Genomic DNA, 19,298 nt, shown 5'->3' with positions numbered 1-19,298 from the left:
TAATGTTCAAAGTTCAGTGGTAGAAAAACCTGTTTAATCTTTTTTATGCTCAATAAAGAAAGCAAAACCACCCCGTTAAATGTGGTTACATTTTAAAGTCCTGTACAAAGAAGTCACTAAAACTGAGGCAAAACAGAAATTCCTCACAGAGACTATATAAGTATGAAATAAGATATTGTACTTACATACAGAGCCTAGGTGCAGTATCTAAACACAGGCTTCCGTAGTTGTATATTTCATCACTGATAAAAGGCTGAAGGAAGCTAAAACCTGATCTGATTGACAAGACAATATTTTCTGCAGACATAGTTTCAAAGCTAGAGGTGAAGTAGCACTGAAGTGACTGAATCATATAGTCAGAGGCAGCCTTTCTTTCAGGACATTAAAAAAACTGAAACCTACAAAAGCCATATGATGCTGGCCCAGGTCACCCTTTTTATCTGTGATTCACACACAACACAACAACACAACACAACACAACACAACACAACACAACACAACACAACACAACACAACACAACACAACACAACACAACACAACACAACACTATACCATGATGCTGACTTAAAACGGGGATAAATGGATACAGGGATGGCGGATGGAAATCTTAAGTGACCTCGGTCTCCTCTGTGTCTGTGTATGTGCTGCTGCCTGCTGGTAGATCATGTTACTAAACTGTCTACTCACAGTGCACTGACAGCCTGGTTAGCTGTCACCATCACGCCTCGCCACATCTAGCTTAACGGGAAGCTAACCAAACGTGTCAATGCAATGAAACGAGAATTTATTGATCATGGCTAACCTGCTGATCTCATTAGCTGTCGTGATTGCTCAGACCGTCCTGTACAGAACCTGTGAGGGTAAGTAACTTCCCGTTTGTTTGGTTCGGGAGCTCAGTACAGCCGCCACCATCGAGGCGAATGAATGTGCTGTTAGTTGCTGGCTAACGTTAGCTGTGCTAGCTTTAGCCTAGCCGGAGCTCTAGACAGGTATTACATCGAGCTGAGGAAACCAGGTCAGCCTTCATTTTGAATGTGTTGAAATTATTTCAATAAAATGTTGTGTAAAATGCAACAATGGCTCACCATATTTCCTCAGCAGTGGAGTGTTAAACGGTTAAAGGTTACCTCTGGTCGATCATACTGTCAGCTCTGTGATTGCTTCTGCTGTAAACAGATATCTGACAGTCTCGTGCTCAGTTTTGGGGAGCAACTAACTAGATTGCTCTACCGCTTTATATTCTCCCCTTAAAACTCCTGGCCTGAACATTTTGCACAACACATCCGATTTATGAAGCCAATCAAATAAGGATACAATGCAGACATCACAGTGTGTGACAGGATTTAAGAGGGCTCGAGTGTCGATGGAATGAGGATGCATATCCTCAGATTACTCTTAATCAGACATTAGAAACCTTAGTAATCTGTAACAAAATATGGTTAAATCACGGATTGAACCTCCTTTACACATCCATAAAGTCATTCTTATTAATTCCACTCCCTTCTCAATTATTGATAAAAAAATGATCCATTCAGCTTCCTGAATATATATATATATATATATATATATATATATATATATATATATATATATATATATATATATATATATATATATACTTCTTGTCTGTAAGTAATAACTTGTTTTTAAATATATGGATTAATTAGTTAGATATCTTAACCTACTATGAGACCTTTATATCTTTTTTGTATCTGCTTATCATCACATTCACTTAATATCTTGTGTAATTCGCTCATGCTTCCATACCTAAATTATTGTGTGAAAATATGGGGAAATAATTATAAATCAAACATCCAACTGATTTTTCTGCTGCAAAAGAAAGCCATTAGAATTATTAATTTTGCTAATTACTATGCCCCTACAAATCCACTGTTTATTAAACAGAATACTTTAAAATTTCATGATCTTGTTCATTTTAACACGGTTGTTGTGATGTATAAAGCACACGACTGAAAGCTTCCACACAGTCTCCAAGATCTGTTCAAACTGAAAGAAAATAGATATAGTTTCAGAGATTCTGGTAACTTCTATAAACCCAAAGCTAGGACAAATTTGAAAAGCAGATGTATCTCTGTGCGAGGGGTTGATCTATGAAACAACTTAGATGAACAACTTAAAGGCTCCAAAACTATTAATGCATTTAAAAAAAGCTTCAAATCAAGAATTATTGAAAATTATAGGGCACTCGATTAGAGTTAATTAGCCAGCTAGTGGAGACCAAGTAGAAATAAATAAATAAATAAAATTATATGGATATGTTGTCACGTCATTATTATTGTTTTAATCACCTTATCATTGCTGTTATAGTTTGTTTTATAATGCTGTGTTTCGGCAGTGTCTAAAACTGAAGATTTAAGGACAGTTTCGTGTATGTGCCATCTTTAATCGTTTCTGTGGGAATACTATGGGGGTTAGGCAATTATAAGTTTCAAATTCAGCCTAAATCCTTTAGGTCGGCACTACCAAGTACATAGATCTGCACACGGTTATGTGTATGTGTATGTTTTGTGTGTGTGAGTATGTGTTGTGTGGGTGGATCTACATGTGTTTGTTTATGTATATATATTTAGATATGCCTATATATATATATATATATATATATATATATATATATATATATATATATATATATATATATATATATATATATATATATATATAAATAAATAAGTGTATTTGATTGTACAATGACTGGAAAAAATAAACTAACTAACTAACATTCCTACACATAGGCTCAAATCCATGCCTTTATTAAACCTCTTACTCATTTATATACGTATGAAACATTTTGTCAGGAGCTATGGGCTTTATTATTTCAATCTACTTTCCTACTCTTATTTGCTAACACGTTTGGTGTAAAAACAATCAGAAAAAGCATGATTTTTTTAATATCGTTTATCATTTTTTATGATATTAAGAATCTTTTGTTATCATAGGATACCCATTACCCATTTTTGTGTCAGAATGAGAAAACTTAAACCAATATTTGCAGAAATTTTTATTGGGTTGCTTGTAGCATCAGTTTTTGTCATTACAATTTAAGTGGTCTATTACCCTTTCAATCTTATATTTAACATCAACAAGATTTTTGTGACTATCATTAAAAATGACTCTTCTAACTTAAAGTCACTCGATTTCCACCAAAGAAGTAAGATATCTTATTTACAAAGATGTGAATTATTAGATCCTCAATGGTTTTGCTCTATAGAATTGAAAAGATAACAGTAAAAAGTAATGTTAAGAAATCTGAGAATAGTTCTTTTTTGTTTTCTCAATTATTGCATGCCCTTATAAGGTGTGGGAACAATCAGGTGATGCTGCACACGCCTCTGATAATGAGAAACATTGCTTATGTGAAGTTGCTGTTTGGAGACAAGGTAATTTACTACACATGGCCTCTCAGTTGAAAAGCATTGGTTCTCAAGCATGATTTTATTTATGATATCCAAAAAACGTTTTGTTCTTTCGTCGTGATTTTCTTTAACTATGAAAATGGCTTTTGGGGCTGTTTAGCAACACTTTTTATTGCAGAAGTCTAAGTGTTAGCTCTATTTCTGATTTCAGAGTTCTCTATTTCATTTACACCATGAGGGACTTAAAGATTTTAGAACATTCATGTCATCTTGGACTGTAGTGGTGCGACACTAACGGACATGGAAAATCTGAAATTGCCCTTTTGAGTTTAGTCAGCATTTATCTTCCCTATTTTTCTCTGGATGTTTTTTGTCTCATATCTGACCATCAGCATCTGCCAAGTAGGTGTTGGTGTTACGTGAGTCAATACCACAAAATATGTTGTAATGCATTCACTCTGAATTTCCCGTTTGACGCAGATAACAAAAGAGTCCAGCCGTACGTCTTTCAGTTTTTGGAACAAACACATCCAGCACTAAATCTCTGGCAAGATTATTTTATACAGAAAATCCATGGTGGCTTTGTAATAGGAATGTTACATCATGTCTGTGCCTTCATATCATTACTCAGTTTCACTTAGGAAGTATTAATCTCTTAAATAACAGTTACGGCTGCTCGTTTAATCTCTACACCCACATACTTTCACATAATAACTCCACCCATCCTCCCTAAGAGTAAGCCACCCGAACACACCCCACCTTAGCCTAGCTCTTACACTTCCTCTTTGTCCTTATGAAGGTAATACCATAGTCTGTTCCTCCGTGCCCACAGAAATCTCACAGATTATTTTTAAACAGTTTACTGTTGATTTTAGTGGGTGAAAAAGTAACCAACAATACTTACAATAATTTATATACTAAGCCCTCTTCAGTACATGACATGTACAGCTGAGAAGAAAGGATTCCTCTTCTCAAATATTAATGTAGTTGCTTCAGATAATAAGTTTATTGAATCTGACACTGTGTTACTTGTTCCTTGCAGCTCTATGGTGTAACTGCACCACTGCCTTGTGTGAGAAGACCGACTCTCGATGTGAGACTGATGGAGCCTGCATGGCCTCCACTTCCTTCATTGATGGTCAAGAGCAGCACATCCGCATCTGCATCACTCGGGATAAACTTGTACCCCCTGGGCAGCCGTTCTACTGCCTGGGTGCAGAGGGTCTGCTCAACATCCACTGCTGCTACACTGACTACTGCAACAGCATTGACCTTCAAGTACCCACAGGTGAAGATTATCGCAAAAATATGTGCTATTATTATGGATAACCAACTTTGGTAAACATATTTTTTTTGGCTATAATAGAAAATCCATGATCCATAAGAAGCATGGGTTTACATCGTGAAACATTCACCTTTCACACAGAGCTTGCATTTGTGCAAGAAGAGTGAGGGCTTTAGTGATTGTATCTGAAGCTTCCCAGTGCCTGTGAAATGTTTCTGCCACACTTTAATGACTCATGGTTCCTGAGAAGTTTCCTGTGGTGTTTTGTACAGTGTCCTCAAATATTTTTAGAGAGAAGAATGTAAGCTTGGAAACAATTTTGACAGGAAATTGTGTTCAGTATCCACCACCACCATGATCAGAAAATACACACAAGTTTACATGAAGATCTTAAGCTAAAGACCTGGAAAAAAAAACAGAACTAGAAATGTTATTGTAATGCAAAGCTGTTCTGTGAAAGGGTTGTGAATGTCCTCTTCTGAACTGTGAAGCACAAGGATTAATGGGTGTGAAAGACTTCAACTTTTACATGTTACTGAATAAATGTTTCATTATCTATGAAGATCAGATTAGAGGCATGTAGGTTTCAGAAGAAAAAACTTAGCAATGGCATCATGGATAAAAGCAGTTCTGAAAAAAATGAAGTGGCCAAAAGAGGAAATGGGCCCACTTTTACATTTATGTGTTCAGTTAATTTAATTTCAACATTTATATTGTATAATTTTTTCAACAGAGGATCCGTTCAGTGTTAAGTAGTGAACATTTTATGCAGTTTGTTCTAGCTCAGTGCAGCCACCCCTTAATGAAAATTTCGGAGAATGGTGTCAGTTTTATTTTCTCATATTTTCTCTTAAGTCACAACCCAGCCAGGACTAGCGGGAGGCTATGGTCCAGGCGGGACATGGGGGCTGGTGGAACTGGTTGCTGTGATCGCAGGGCCACTCTTCCTGCTGTGTCTGCTGCTGCTAGTGGCTGTGTTCCTGTATCAGTACCACCAGAGGGCCTACAGCCACAGGCAGAGGCTGGAGGTGGAGGACCCTTCTTGTGACCACCTCTACCTGGCCAAAGACAGGACTCTGCAGGACCTTATATACGATCTGTCCACATCTGGTTCAGGATCAGGTCAGTGCACGACATGAAATCACACAATAGCAGCCAAGTGCTTTTGTTTCTGTTTAGAGTGTTTTGTTCTTCAGGTGATTGTTTTTTTGTTCTTATGTTTTCTGTTCAGGTCTTCCTCTGTTTGTGCAGCGCACTGTGGCCAGAACGATTGTCCTCCAGGAGATTATTGGTAAAGGCCGTTTCGGGGAGGTGTGGCGGGGCAGATGGAGAGGAGGTGATGTGGCAGTGAAGATCTTCTCATCCAGAGAGGAGCGCTCCTGGTTTCGTGAGGCTGAAATCTATCAGACCATAATGCTCCGCCATGAAAACATCCTGGGCTTCATTGCTGCCGACAACAAAGGTGCAGACGTGTAACATCACAGCATCTTTTCTTGCCAGAGAATGGACTGAGAATTTGAGGGGCCTATTATCTGAATACTATCTGTTGTTCAGTAATTTACCAATATCAAACAATTCTGTCTCTTTCATGATCATTTTCCATCTCTCCAGATAACGGCACATGGACCCAGCTGTGGTTGGTGTCGGACTACCATGAATATGGCTCCTTGTTTGACTACCTGAACCGCTACTCCGTCACTACTGAAGGAATGATCAAACTGGCATTGTCAGCTGCCAGTGGCCTTGCACATCTGCACATGGAGATTCTTGGGACACAAGGTATTATTTCAGTGTAGACACGTTTGTATTATTAGGCATGCTGTCTTTTTTCCTGGCCTGTACGAGGCTCTTAACTATAAAATCAATCAATCAATCAATCAATCAATCAATCTTTATTTATATAGCGCCAAATCATAACAAATGTTATTTCAAGACACTTTACAAAAACATTTACAGGTCTAGACCCGTAAATGTTAATAAAATTTTATTAGCAGAAACCCAGCTATTATTAAAATCAACCCAGCTATCATTTTTTATTTGCTTAACAGGCTGATTTCTGAAGCATACTTTTAGTAGGAGTGTTTTATTGTTTTTGAGAACTTTTCGTCTCTGAACTGGGTTGTTTAAAACATCCATAGAACTAGATAGACTCTTTTAAGTAGTTGTAAATGTTTGTGTCAGAGAGACATGACAAACATAGGACTTTTGAATTTCACTTCATTTTCTGCTCCAAAAATTAGGTTTGCTGATCACAGTTACCAAAACCTTAACAGTCGTCCTCAAATCCCTCCTTGGGCTAAACAATAGTCCAAATTCCAGTGACTTCCTTTTGTCATGAGTAACAAAGATAACATGTAATACTTCTAGAATTAGGAACAGCAAATATTTTTGCTGATGGTGGTTTTCTGAATTGTTACCTTTACTTTTATGTCAGTATTTTATTTTCAGATTTTGAGCTTTTTAAAAAAAATATTATATGATCTAAATGTACGTTTAGAGTCAAAAACCAGATTTGAATTTTCCGAAGCAGCTATTACATGTTACACAATAAATAAATAAATATTAAATGGGTCTGGAGTAATTGTTAATGGTTTAAATACTGAGTTCAATAGAGTAAATAAAGCCTCCTAGAGAAACTCAGTGAGTATAACAACAAGATAGCAGTTGGTTGCTGTCATTTGGGATATGATTTTAGTGAAAAGAAAAAAGCAACAGGCTCAAAACTGTTCAAAAAAATAACCTTTGATATTTTTGCTTGTAGAAAAAATAATCCAAAAACAATTATTTTTCTTCTGACTTTTTCCAAACAATATTAGTGATTATTTTAATATAAAGCATTAGAAACTGTATTGTTGTTTTTAAAGAGAAAACGGTCTGAAAATAACTCTTGTCCCCTTTTGAAACACGTTTCTCATGTTTCCTACTCCACCCACTGACTGGAACAAGGCTTTTCATAACTACAATATTATTCTCACACTTTGAAGTGCTTGAACTGAGACAAAAAAAAGCAAATGTGTGGCTAGAATTTACACAACACAATTACATTTTGCGAAAATTTATTCCATTATGTCGAGAAAGTAGTCCAAGTGTGATACAGGTATCTGTTATATTTCTAAATGCATCTTAACTGTTTTTTTAATGTTTCTATTTGTTACCTTTAGCCAAATAAAAAAACCAAAAAGATAGACAATAAAAATTCTTTAAGCTCTCATGTCTAATACATCTGACCGTATTTGCTGAACTGTTGTTTGGTAATCTGGAGCTCAAAGCAGTACTGGACGTAGGATCTGCAGGACTCAAAACAAGTGACACATGAAGTATGACATGATGCATAATGTTGTTCCTGTTTTTGAAAGCAGCTCACTTCTGACTCTTCTGCTTGGGTTTACGTCCTGAAAACAAGACAGGTGTTGAAAACAATTTGTTTCATGTTTGGAGGAGTGTTTTCTATTTTTATCAACCAAACTAACTCCAGAAAGGAAACTTGCATGACTTGTTTGAATTGTTGGCATATTTGGGAAAAAACTGAAGAGAAGCATTTAGGTGTCCATTCATACATGTTTTTAATCAGGAAAGCCAGGCATTGCCCACAGAGACTTGAAGTCAAAGAACATTCTTGTGAAGAAGAACTGCACCTGCGCCATCGCTGACCTAGGACTGGCTGTCCGTCATGACTCTGCCTCAGACACCATTGACATCGCACCCAATCAAAGGGTGGGCACCAAGAGGTCTGTACCCACAAAAACACACCTGTTGTTTCTGACTATTCTGTCTGGGCGCTTATACTTAAAGCTGTCCACTTGTGATCTGATCACTAAAAACCATGTGTTGATGCAAGGTTTGAACAGAGCCTCTCACAGATATCTTTGACATGTTTCCCAGGATACCTTCTTTATGTAAATATTTACAAACTGATCTTTTTCATGCCCCACAGGTACATGGCTCCAGAGGTTCTGGATGAGACTATCAACATGAGACACTTTGACTCCTTTAAATGTGCTGACATCTATGCTCTGGGGCTGGTCTATTGGGAGATTGCACGCCGCTGTAACAGTGGAGGTCAGAGTCTTTTGTTTCCACTCTGGATATTCAAACTATGTTGTTTGTTTTTTTTGTTCAGTATTTACAGCTAAGGCCCCAGTGTTGCTGATCTGACCTCAACATTTTTTCATGCTCTCAGGTATCCATGAAGAGTACCAGCTGCCCTACTATGACCTGGTTCCCTCTGACCCCTCCATAGAGGAGATGAGGAAGCTAGTGTGTGATCAAAAGCTACGACCTAATATCCCAAACTGGTGGCAGAGCTACGAGGTATGAAAATGATTAATTTTATCAAAATAAAGGTCTTCAATTCAAACACCAGTGCCTATATTCATAAACTTCCAAGGACACTTTCATTTTGGCTATTATTTTATCTTATCTTAGAATAGAATCCAACTTTTAATTAAGGAAAATTGTTGTAGACTCGTTGTTGACCCAGTACTGCCTTCATAGGTAGTAATAAATGATTATAGAATGCATTCATGTTTCTTGATTTATTTTCTGAGATCTAGGAATCTTGTTGAATAATTAACATTCAGACAATTTTCAGGTTGATCCCTAGAGCTAAACTAATATTAATAATTTGGCTTAACTTAATTCTCCAACTTCCTCTTTCCCCTAAGTAAACTTTGTTTATACCATGAGATATTTTACATTTCTTGTGTTGAACTCTCAAAAAAAGCTAAACTGCTGGTTGTCTTACAAAAAGAGCTGAATTTATCAGCCTGTCTGCTTTTCCTTGCACTTAAAGGAGTACAAACACATTTTGATCGATCTAGAACCGATTTAGAGAAATACATAAGTTTTAGAAAAATTGGAATCTGTCTTGAACAAATAATTTGTTCCCTCACTCACTGACATTTTTGTTTTTCAAAGTCCAGCAGAAAAAAAATGCCATTAACTCATCAGTTTCTTAGTGAGTAAGTGAGTTAGTGAGTAACAGTGTTGTTAAACACATGGCCAAAGCTCTAAGAATAAAATCCCAGGAACTCAGACTGTTATTCCATTTTTGTGCATTTTTTAATTTTTTTAATGACAAAAAAAAGGAACCACGGTGCTCATTAAGGAGCCTGGCCCTGTCAAAGAAAAGGCTTTTTATACCTCACCTAAACTTGGCTCACTCCTCACCTGCCTGTTCCCCCCGCTGTTCTAGGCTCTGCGGATCATGGGAAAAATCATGCGAGAATGTTGGTATGCCAACGGAGCTGCTCGCCTGACAGCCCTGCGTATCAAAAAGACCCTGTCCCAGCTCAGCATTCAGGAAGACATAAAAGTGTGAGCGGAGTCAGCAGAACACTGAGGAAGGGCACTGACCAAGACCCGACTCCAGACAGAAGGACAGTGAGAGCAAGAGGAGCCAGGCTCTCTACAAAGAACGCACAAAGTCAGAGAAGTTAGTGGAGAGTCGCACTTTGTAAAATATTACTTCATAGACACTCCTGCCAGTTTTTGAAGCCACTTGATTTCTGACAAACCCTACCTCGCTTACCCAGCCAAACTACCAAGAACACCTTTCCTATCTTGTCTCAGCTACTGCCGCCCTTCCTGAACTCCTTTGTCCCTCTGTACACTCTATACTAACAAGAACTTTGGATTTTCAGTGTACTTGTATGCAATAGATAGCAGGATTCATAATTATCCAGTCAACAGTTTGAAACTCAGTTGCTCTTATTCTCAGTCAGGTTTATCACTGATTTAAGGTAGTCGAATACTGGATTTTACTCTTTTTTGTATTTGAAAGGAGGAAAACTGGGAGATTTGGGTTTTTTAACTTATTTTTTTCTCATTCTGTTATTTAAATAACTAAATGTTGTTATTATTTAGATGTTTTTTGGGGTTTTGGTGCAGGTTTTTCAGTACCAACCGCAGCACACAGGCATGTCCTAAACTGCTCTATTTAGAACAGTTCATCTGCTATAACTGTAGTGACCTAAGTTGATAATGAATACCATGGAGCATGTGCAGAGCAGTTTAGACAGTTTGATGGAGCCACTTTCAAAGACACTGGATTATTTAACATGATTTAGCCTTTGGACAAACTGCCTGGAGCCAGTCCAATGAGCTGTTGTTGAACCTCAGGTTTTCCTTATGCTTACCAATCAACTTTTTTTTTTGGTGTAGAAATGAAATGTGGAGTTATGAAGCAAGCACGCCTTTCATAAGAATGGAGGAGGGTGTTTTGGAGAGCTTGATTCTGAATGTTTCATCTTTGATCTTCTTTGCTGACAGTCAGCTGGCTTCACATTGGGACATGAATAACACCAGGCTACATGTAGTCAGGACAAATTTGAAGTATCCTTATCTGAATGAGACCACTGTCTCTTAATCAGCCCATGGACCACAACCTGCCATAAGACTGAGTAATGCTCTAGTCCCTCATGTAAAGTGGTACACACACATTACCCTTTTGTAACAGCCCGGCTGATATACACTATACACTGGAAGTGAGCAAACTGGTTCATTTTTAAACTTTTGTATAAAGGAAAAACACTCCTGTTATCTGAACTTTTTTTTTTACTTTTTGATTTGTTTTTTTTTGTTGAAGCAATTTTCAAAGCATTATTTTCCCCTCAGGGTGTGTTCTCCCTGGCCAAGTATGAAAACTACACATAGTCTAGCTTTTTAAGGTAATACTTGTGTATGTATATAAATATATATAAATGACAGTAAATTTAAGTTTGATGTTTTAGATAGTTGAATCTTTTATACTGGACTTTTGGTTGTAGAAAAGGAAATTTAAGACTTGCATCTTGTTGTTTGTTAACAGAGTTATGAACCAATGTACTTTCTCACCTCTGAGGTACAGTTACTGTATGTGTTGGATACACTGCTTGTGTTCAGTTTCTCTTACGGCCCTTTGATAACTGCAGAGCAGTATTGGACTTAACTGGATGTGATCCCCTCCCAGCTCTTTTCATCCATCCTACAATACCTCCTAAATGTTCAAGTCACATGTAATGTTTCCTTGAATTCAACATTGTCAGAAATCCCTGTCTGTTTGTCAGGAAAAGGTGCACTTTTCTCTTTAGCTGTATGAAAATTTAACAGGTACTCTTTGTGTCTTGTTTTTTCCATGTTATTTATATTTCTTGCTGTGAGTATCTACAGAAGCCTGAAAGGCCACAATGTGCACTACTACTGACCTCACAGCATTTAAACCAAATTCTTCATGGAATCATCTCTGGTCCTCATGGCCTTGATTGTTCATTTAAGGTCACACCACTGAAAACAAGAATGTTTTTACAAATCATGTAAATCTGTTGTTGACTCTAACTCTGGCTCTTTCCCTGAGAGAAACTTAATACCACTGAAATGTCTCAGTGTGGTCCCAAAATGTGTCTGACCAGTACTTTTGTTTCAAAACCACTTGTTAAATGAACTGTATTGTTTAAGTTTTGTCTGTAAGAACAGATGGCCTGCAGTGGATTTTGTCATTTTTGATGGGATGGACTGTGGAACTCTACTTCAAAGAAAGTTTAGTGTTTGACAATATTCTTACAATCAAGAGATATGTTTGTCTAATTGCACCTGCTGTATGATGCACAGAATACATTGGTTAGAAAGGGTTTTCATACCTTGCACCAAGTATCCATATGAAAGAGTAGAAATCAAAGAAATTAGGGTTTGATTCTTGAGGTTGTGACCACTCCAAAGTGTCTGTCTAGTTCTGTCAAAGACACAACTGCATCCATGTAAAAATCCCTGCAGGACTTCAATCATGTAACCTCGACTATAGAGTAATAAATGCAATCGTTTTCCTATGGTGTCATTTTAGTTTACTGTTTGTCATCTTAGTAAATCCAATAATTGGTCTAGTAAAGGTCAAAAGTTCATGAAAGCAACCTTTTAAAACTTTGGGAATGTTTTTTTTAAACAGCGTATTGTGACTCTGAAATTGATCCCATGTAATGAAAATGGATGGTACAAGCATCATATCCTCTTTAAGCTCTCTGTTTCTAGCTTTTAGGTCTTAATCATAAACTCTTCAAACTTTAAAGCTTGGTATTAGCTGCTTGTCAGCTGCACTGTAGTGAAGAATAGGGCAAGTTTGTAGCTACTTTTTTAAACATCCTTAGTCGTGGATTAGTTAGCAGCTGAAGTCTGGTGTTTCTACATATAACTTTGTGAAGACTTAGGACAAAACATAAAGAATTTATACTGGACTAGGAGTTTGAATCCAAATGGCTGTGTTCTCCACATTTACTGGATGTCTAGTATCATCTGTTTGCTTAAAAGTTGGCAGTATTCATTTCCATAATTTGAGTCAGATGGAATCTGTCTCTGATTTTCCAAAGTGGCCATTAAACTTCTAGTTATGCAAGTTAATTAAATGATAATTGTCAAGTACTGTCACATTACGTCTGTAGATAAGAAAATATTTGATGCAAGCTCTATACATTTAACGATGATGCTATTAAAAATAAATTCAAAGAACCTTTATTGCTTATCCCTCAAATCATTTGTGCTGATTTGTACAAAAAATGTAGTTTCAACATATGGTTGTACACGTACAATTTCATAAATTCCATTACAGAACAGATGACATGTTATCTGATTTTCATTAGAAATCGGAAATCCTGACATTTGACATTGAAAAAGTCCCCCCAAATGAAGAGTTGAACTAACCTATAAGATCTGATACTCCTGTCCTCGCAATATAAAAACAGCAACATAACACAGCAAGAAGACTTAAATCAAACACTTAACAACAGCAGTATCAAATTGACCATTAATTTTAAAGTGACAGGCCACTTTTATGGGGAGGAGGGGCAGGAACAGGACCAGGAAGAGTACAAGTTTGCAGTATTTAAAGCAATAAAAGTAAGCTCTTAATGTCTGAACTGAACCTGTGGGTAAAAGGCAGAAGTCAAATGTTCAGTCTAGTGCGCATTTCATTTTTCCACCTGCTTACAGAAAATAGCAAACAAAAACCCTTCAATATCCAAAGCTTGTGCATTCAGACAAAATGCAGCACGTTCACAATTGTCTACAATAGCAGACTGAGTGACACTGCCTAGACTTCGTGGATGAGGTGACATCAGGAGCAAAAGTGTTGTTCATGTTTTTTTCTTCTAATATAAGTTAAACTTTTAAAAATGTATATGACTGTTTTCAGTCCAGGAGCTACATAATTTATACTCGGTCGGTTTTTCTTTGAATGTACTTTATGCACACAACGTACAGATTAATACTTCAGTAACTGCTGGTATGGATTGCAAAATGTAAAATGTCACTTCAAATATGAACCCACGTCTGATTTTAACTGGTGCATTAAATAATTGGGGATAACATGTTGATATGTATTTATACACATAATAAGGCTCAGGAAAACCTCAGAACAAGACCTTGTGTTGTTGTGACTGAATAATTACGGTTTCATATGACCCACATGTCAGTCTTTTAACAGACCTGAAATGTGGCCAACACAAGCCATAACAGGTCAATCAGCTTTTTTTTAAGCAGGCAACTCATTATTTAATTAATGTTACCAAGAATACATTTGTATTCAAGTTATAATCAATGTCCCTCTTTAATGTGGATCAGCACCAACGCTACAGAGGTGAGGATGACAGGCTACAGCTCCTCTTGTGCTTTTGCATGATCTCTTTCACAGATCAGAATTTGGTTCAGCATACAGGAGGGTCTGTATGTCTTGTGCTGTTACAACTATTGCTGTTGATGAAATGTCTGTTTTTGCAGTGAAAGAAGCATCCATGTGGGAATTCAGGGCATATGGTTACAGGAGATCTAAGGAGAGGGTACTTCAGTCACCTGGTTTACTTCCCATATTCATGTTCTCTTCCAACCTTTGCTCTATAACTCCAAAAGATGGGCAGTCTCTCCTCATTTGGAGCTACTTTTCAAGCTGTGCCTGTGGAGAAAAAGCAAAAATGATCACACAAGAAATAAAAAACTCAAAATGTATACTTCTTTTAACTACTACTTCCAGCATTTCTTAGAGCAAGTTCTTGAATTTTTTTGACAGCTACATCACCGTGCTTACCCTCTTGTCCATCAGTAAGCACTAGTGCTTGTAGAATATCTGAAAGGGAGACAATTCCCTTCACTACATCCTGCTCATCCACCACCACCAGCCTGTGCACCTGAGTAACAAAAGGGACCATTATCATTTCTTGTACCTCTGCAAGACAGGAATCCTAATACTGCCAGAAGAGGGCTTTAAGAACTGAATGCATGGCTAAACTCACAACAGCACTGATAAAACAAGACAGAGAGAATGATAATTTGTTGGGTTGTGTTAGGAACAGGTGTGCGTACTTTTATAGATTTGGGTCAGGCCAGGACACTATAAAATCTTGATTGTTCCATGGTACTTAACTACATCTGACTCTCACCTCTGCCTCTACCAGTCTGTTGATGATAGCTTCCAGGGTCTCATGCCTGTTGCAGGTCAGCACTCCTTCAAAGTACTGGGAGCGATGCTGCAAGGCTTTGGTCACTGTCAAATCCAGGTTGTTGTAGGTCTTCTCTGCAGCCAAGTTCTGTGTGGACACAGGGCTTGGGGTTAAAATGTGTCTTCATGTCACACTGTACATTTTCTCAGAGGCACAGGAAAAGAGTTAGCCATCACATCCATGTTCCAAACGCTCAGCTTAAATTAATCAGCTGAGGAAGAGTGGTAATATTGTGTCTTGTTTAAAATGTGTGTTTAGTGAAATAAAAGGCTGATGATGATAAAAAATAGAATAAAAGACACTCATAGAATCATTTGCTGATGATTATTTTATATATTTTCTTGTTTTTTATTGAAAACTGAATATCTGCTAAGTTTTATCAGTTGGCCAATCAAACAAGTAATGAGATTATTATTGCAAATAACGGCAATGTGTAATTGTAGCAATTTTTAAACTTTTTGTAGTAACTCATTTAAAATCAAACCAGTACTGTAATACTGAAAATTATTTGCAGCCATTGTACCTTGTTCTAATAAACAACGGGAAGGTGAAAATACAGAGTCACATTTGCAATCAAACTTACTATGACATCAAACTTTGAGTATATATCCACCACTCGCCCTGCAACAGAAAAGCAGCATATAAGCACACAAACAAAACACATTAAGAATAAGCAAGCATGAAATGTTTCCTTTCTCACATACCTTTGTCATCCACAACTGGGAGTGCTGACACCCGCTGCTCAACAAAAATACCCAGCGCTGTGTACAGTGGTGTGTCAGTGCGGACAACTGCTATCTTCTGGAATGTCCCAATGTTCAGTTCCTCTAGGGTTTGCTTCAAGAACGAGGGTTTGGGCATCTCTGATATCTGAACACAGTGAAAAAAAACAGAAACTGCACTTTCAATCCAAACTCTAGGTGCATCTCTATAAAATAGCATTACTGTGTATTGTGTGCTTAACTGAACCAAGTGGTCTTCACACTGTACTACATGCCTGATGTGTCATTATAAGACCCAGGCCTTGTACACACATAGCCAGGTATTTAAAAAAAAAAATCCCCCCTCATTTAAAAAAACAACAACCTTACATCCATATACAAATGGAAAATCCACCAATAAGTGTGGCTCAAAGCATGCCAAAACATAAACTGCCATACATGGCAGTGTTCTTCAGACATGAAACCTGTGCCAGCCAATCAGATAGAACCCCTGTCCATTTTTGAAGTTACATTATACCATGAAACTGGAGTTTTCCGACATCCTCACTTTCTGAGATTTTAGAAAAAAATCCTTTTTTGTAACGTAAAACTGGTTTTATGAGGATGACAGGCCTAAATGTATTTAAATATATGCAGTCTCCAAGCTATCTGGCTAAGTGTGGACATGGCCTCAAGCAAGTTCCCAATGAAGAATGATTATAACTTACAAAAAGCTTCAGGAACTTGAGAATCCTCTTGTGTGTGAGAATGTACAAAGTGTTTCCTGTCAGCGGGTCTATAACAGGCAATCTGTGGATCTTATTCTTCAGCAGAGAAGATACAGCATCGTACAAACTGTAAAAAAGGGGAAAACAAAAACAAAACAAGAGGATTGCAGTAGTTCAGCCACAAAGAGAAAATTTCTCGAAAAACACTCAAAGACATAACTGTAATTAAGTACAACAGCAGAAAAGCAGACATTTTGTTTTGTTTTCTTAAAAATTTTAAGCAAAATTCTTGTATTGTATTAAACTAATCAAAACTCTTCAATCAATTCAATTTTGTAAAGATGCGACATGTAATAATAACTCTTTTACATGTTGTGATATTTAGGAGAATTTTATTCCCCTGGAATGTTAGGGCATTCAAGTTTTCAGTATTTGGACTTCTTGGCAGACAAACTGTAAAGCCAAACTGCCACAGGCTAAGCCCTCAGATGCCCCCTAGCTGAGTGCTCCAGCATACACCAACTGTGTATTCAGGGTAATGAAATGTGACACTACAACAAAACAAAGATGTCAGACAACTTAGCACAAACAAGAACACACACTCACCTTGCATTTGGTGATATGCTAACCAAGGGCTTGAAAGAGTCTTGAAGGTATAACTCTGTGTAAAAAAAAAATGACAAAAAGTTTAGTTTAGTTAAAACTCTAAGACTCCTACTGAAACAGACAAGGCATAATTACATTTTCATCAAAAATTCTCACCTCTCCATGTTTCTATTTTGTGCTCTTCCAACTCATATATCTGAACCTGTTGCAAATCAAAGTAAAGATAGTAATCTTTTACAGGCTTTAGGAATACAATGTTGCTACATAACAACTTTAGAGACTCTTACCAAAGGAGATTTGTAGTACCGATGAAGGATGTTGATAAAGTCTGTGATGGTGAGCATACCTGTAGAGTTACATAACAAGCATGAAGTGTGTGCTTCACTGAATTAGTGTAATAGAGTCAGTGTTGTGCCTATAAATAATCCTTACCAACGAAGCACTGTTTCTTGCTGTCCCATAGGGGTGCTGCTCTTACCCCATTAGAAACAAGAGCAAAAAATGCCTTCTTGACCTGAAAAAATGAATTACACAATCTTATTTGATTTCTGAATACCTAATAAGAAATAGACTTAATTTTTCAAGTTCTAAGTATTTTTACCTGTAGTGATGTGTCAAACACAACTAGTTTGGAGCTAGTAGGTACAAGGTCATAACACCGATGGGACTTCATAAACCTGGTGTACACATTGTGCTCTGGGTCTGGAAGAATGAGAGAGATGAGCTTTTAACAAATGCAAGTAAAATTTCCTCTTTTCTCATTTTGATCTTACTGGATTAAAACAATTCATATACCCTCTATTTGTGTGTCCTTTTTGCCCTCAAGATCATCAATAGGTACTGGTATCTGAAATAAAGGAATAAAGATCATGAAAAGCCAGTCCGTTTCTGCCACCACCAAAAGATAGTGATCAGAAAGTTTTTTCATTACACAGAACCTGCATGGCATGTTAAGCTTTTCCTGACAAGCTTAGTTTATTTATTTCACTGTAGAATGGATAAAAGCGATAATTTTACCAACAATGCTCTTTCAAGGTTAACCATGCCAAATAGATTTCTATTTGACATGATGGTTTACCATGTTATTGCTGATAGTATGTTCGAGTTTAAGCAGCGTCCAGTGGAAAGTGGAGCGGAGAGTTATGTTGGCAAAAAAAAATCCATTCCAAACGACCTAATGCCGAGAAGTACTTGTTCAAGTTTTTTAAAAAAACAGGTCCTCTATTTCCAAGGACAGCTATCCATCAAATTTGCCAACACACAACTGTTTGTATACTCTTTAAACACTAAATGGACTTCAGGTTAGCTATGGCAACTGCCACTTTGTCAATTAGAAAATATCTCCAGTTATATCAACTGATACAAATACGCGGTTTGACACTACACCTTTAATTCAACACAAAACTGAACGCAAACTAACATACGGTGCACTCTCAATTAGAGCACATGAATTACATGAAAACGCTACTAAACCATAATAATTACATTAGCAAAGAATTAGCGATAAGCTAGCTAGCGTAGACTGTTGTTGACGTGAACCAGTAAATGGAGGTGACTTTCCATTACCGTCTGGCTTTTATCAAAGCTATCCTCGTGGGATACTTCAAAGAAGAGTCTTTTGAATAAGTAACGATTGTATACTTTGTTAACTAGGTTGGAGACTTTATAGACATTTGTCGGGGATAGCTTATCTGTCTCCCTTCGCTTGAGAACAAACGAGCTTTTCCTCATAGTTAGCTTGCTACTAGCATGCTTAGGATAGTCTTCTAGTTAAAGTAGACTCAGACTAAGAGGTTTTCGATGTCAGTTAAGTATTCAAACAAGGGAAAAAATGGCTAGGTAACTTACACATTCCATTTTCCATCAATCCAGAATTTTTTTACGTGGTGAACCCGGGATCTTGCAGGTCTTCCGCCACAACTTACACTAAGCAACTTGAATGACCATAGCAGCGTAACCGTAATACATGTAATGTCGTCGCACAAAAATCTCACCACCGAAGTAGACAGCCCGTTAACCTGACGCCATCATGCTCAGTGGTCCCATGATCCTCAGTACAATCAGTTGATATGAGAAGTTAAGTTAAAGACCATAGACCATTACCGGTTATTGATGTTTAGCAGTCTTTGCACTATCGGTTGGCTGT

General features: G+C 37.3%; 3 protein-coding genes across 3 annotated transcripts in view; 1 reads left to right on the top strand and 2 right to left on the bottom strand.

Annotated features, from left to right (window-relative positions):
* Positions 1 to 1,101, bottom strand: part of arhgef25b (Rho guanine nucleotide exchange factor (GEF) 25b) — a 31,770-nt gene extending 30,669 nt beyond the window's left edge. Inside the window, exon 1 of the mRNA XM_074662473.1 lies at positions 1,087 to 1,101. The gene's annotated coding sequence lies outside the window, so the exon portion shown is untranslated. The remainder of the gene's footprint in view (positions 1 to 1,086) is intronic.
* LOC141784871 (activin receptor type-1B-like) lies at positions 607 to 13,150 on the top strand. Its single transcript, XM_074662840.1, has 9 exons — positions 607 to 861; positions 4,418 to 4,663; positions 5,516 to 5,782; positions 5,892 to 6,122; positions 6,272 to 6,439; positions 8,232 to 8,388; positions 8,595 to 8,719; positions 8,841 to 8,971; positions 9,855 to 13,150. The coding sequence occupies exons 1-9, from the start codon at positions 795 to 797 to the stop codon at positions 9,978 to 9,980; spliced, it is 1,518 nt and encodes a 505-aa protein (XP_074518941.1). The 5' UTR covers positions 607 to 794; the 3' UTR covers positions 9,981 to 13,150.
* On the bottom strand, positions 13,123 to 19,176 carry prkag1 (protein kinase, AMP-activated, gamma 1 non-catalytic subunit). Its single transcript, XM_074663096.1, has 13 exons — positions 19,001 to 19,176; positions 17,948 to 17,999; positions 17,754 to 17,854; positions 17,585 to 17,666; positions 17,440 to 17,498; positions 17,309 to 17,354; positions 17,153 to 17,207; positions 16,547 to 16,673; positions 15,822 to 15,987; positions 15,701 to 15,738; positions 15,058 to 15,204; positions 14,706 to 14,805; positions 13,123 to 14,573 (listed from the first exon to the last, which is right to left on the bottom strand). The coding sequence occupies exons 1-13, from the start codon at positions 19,007 to 19,009 to the stop codon at positions 14,563 to 14,565; spliced, it is 993 nt and encodes a 330-aa protein (XP_074519197.1). The 5' UTR covers positions 19,010 to 19,176; the 3' UTR covers positions 13,123 to 14,562.
* Positions 19,177 to 19,298: the final 122 nt, after the last annotated feature.

The sequence above is a fragment of the Halichoeres trimaculatus genome, unplaced genomic scaffold (genome assembly GCF_033239565.1).
Source record: "Halichoeres trimaculatus isolate MK-OKI-2021-1 unplaced genomic scaffold, fHalTri1.1 fHalTri1_scaffold_1, whole genome shotgun sequence".
NCBI classification, from domain to species: domain Eukaryota; kingdom Metazoa; phylum Chordata; class Actinopteri; order Labriformes; family Labridae; genus Halichoeres; species Halichoeres trimaculatus.
Note: the sequence above shows the minus strand (reverse complement) of the source record. Positions and strands in the feature narration are given on the sequence as shown.

What these genes read in the sequence shown, in the direction of transcription:
- LOC141784871 (XM_074662840.1), top strand. Translation starts at nt 795, where the DNA reads ATGGCTAACCTGCTGATCTCATTAGCTGTCGTGATTGCTCAGACCGTC. An exon ending in CACATCTGGTTCAGGATCAG is followed by an intron (nt 5,783 to 5,891) that starts GTCAGTGCACGA and finishes TTTTCTGTTCAG; the next exon opens with GTCTTCCTCTGTTTGTGCAG. An exon ending in CAAAGGGTGGGCACCAAGAG is followed by an intron (nt 8,389 to 8,594) that starts GTCTGTACCCAC and finishes CATGCCCCACAG; the next exon opens with GTACATGGCTCCAGAGGTTC.
- prkag1 (XM_074663096.1), bottom strand. An exon ending in TGTTTGACACATCACTACAG is followed by an intron (nt 17,667 to 17,753) that starts GTAAAAATACTT and finishes TCATTTTTTCAG; the next exon opens with GTCAAGAAGGCATTTTTTGC. An exon ending in CCCAGTTGTGGATGACAAAG is followed by an intron (nt 15,739 to 15,821) that starts GTATGTGAGAAA and finishes TTTCTGTTGCAG; the next exon opens with GGCGAGTGGTGGATATATAC.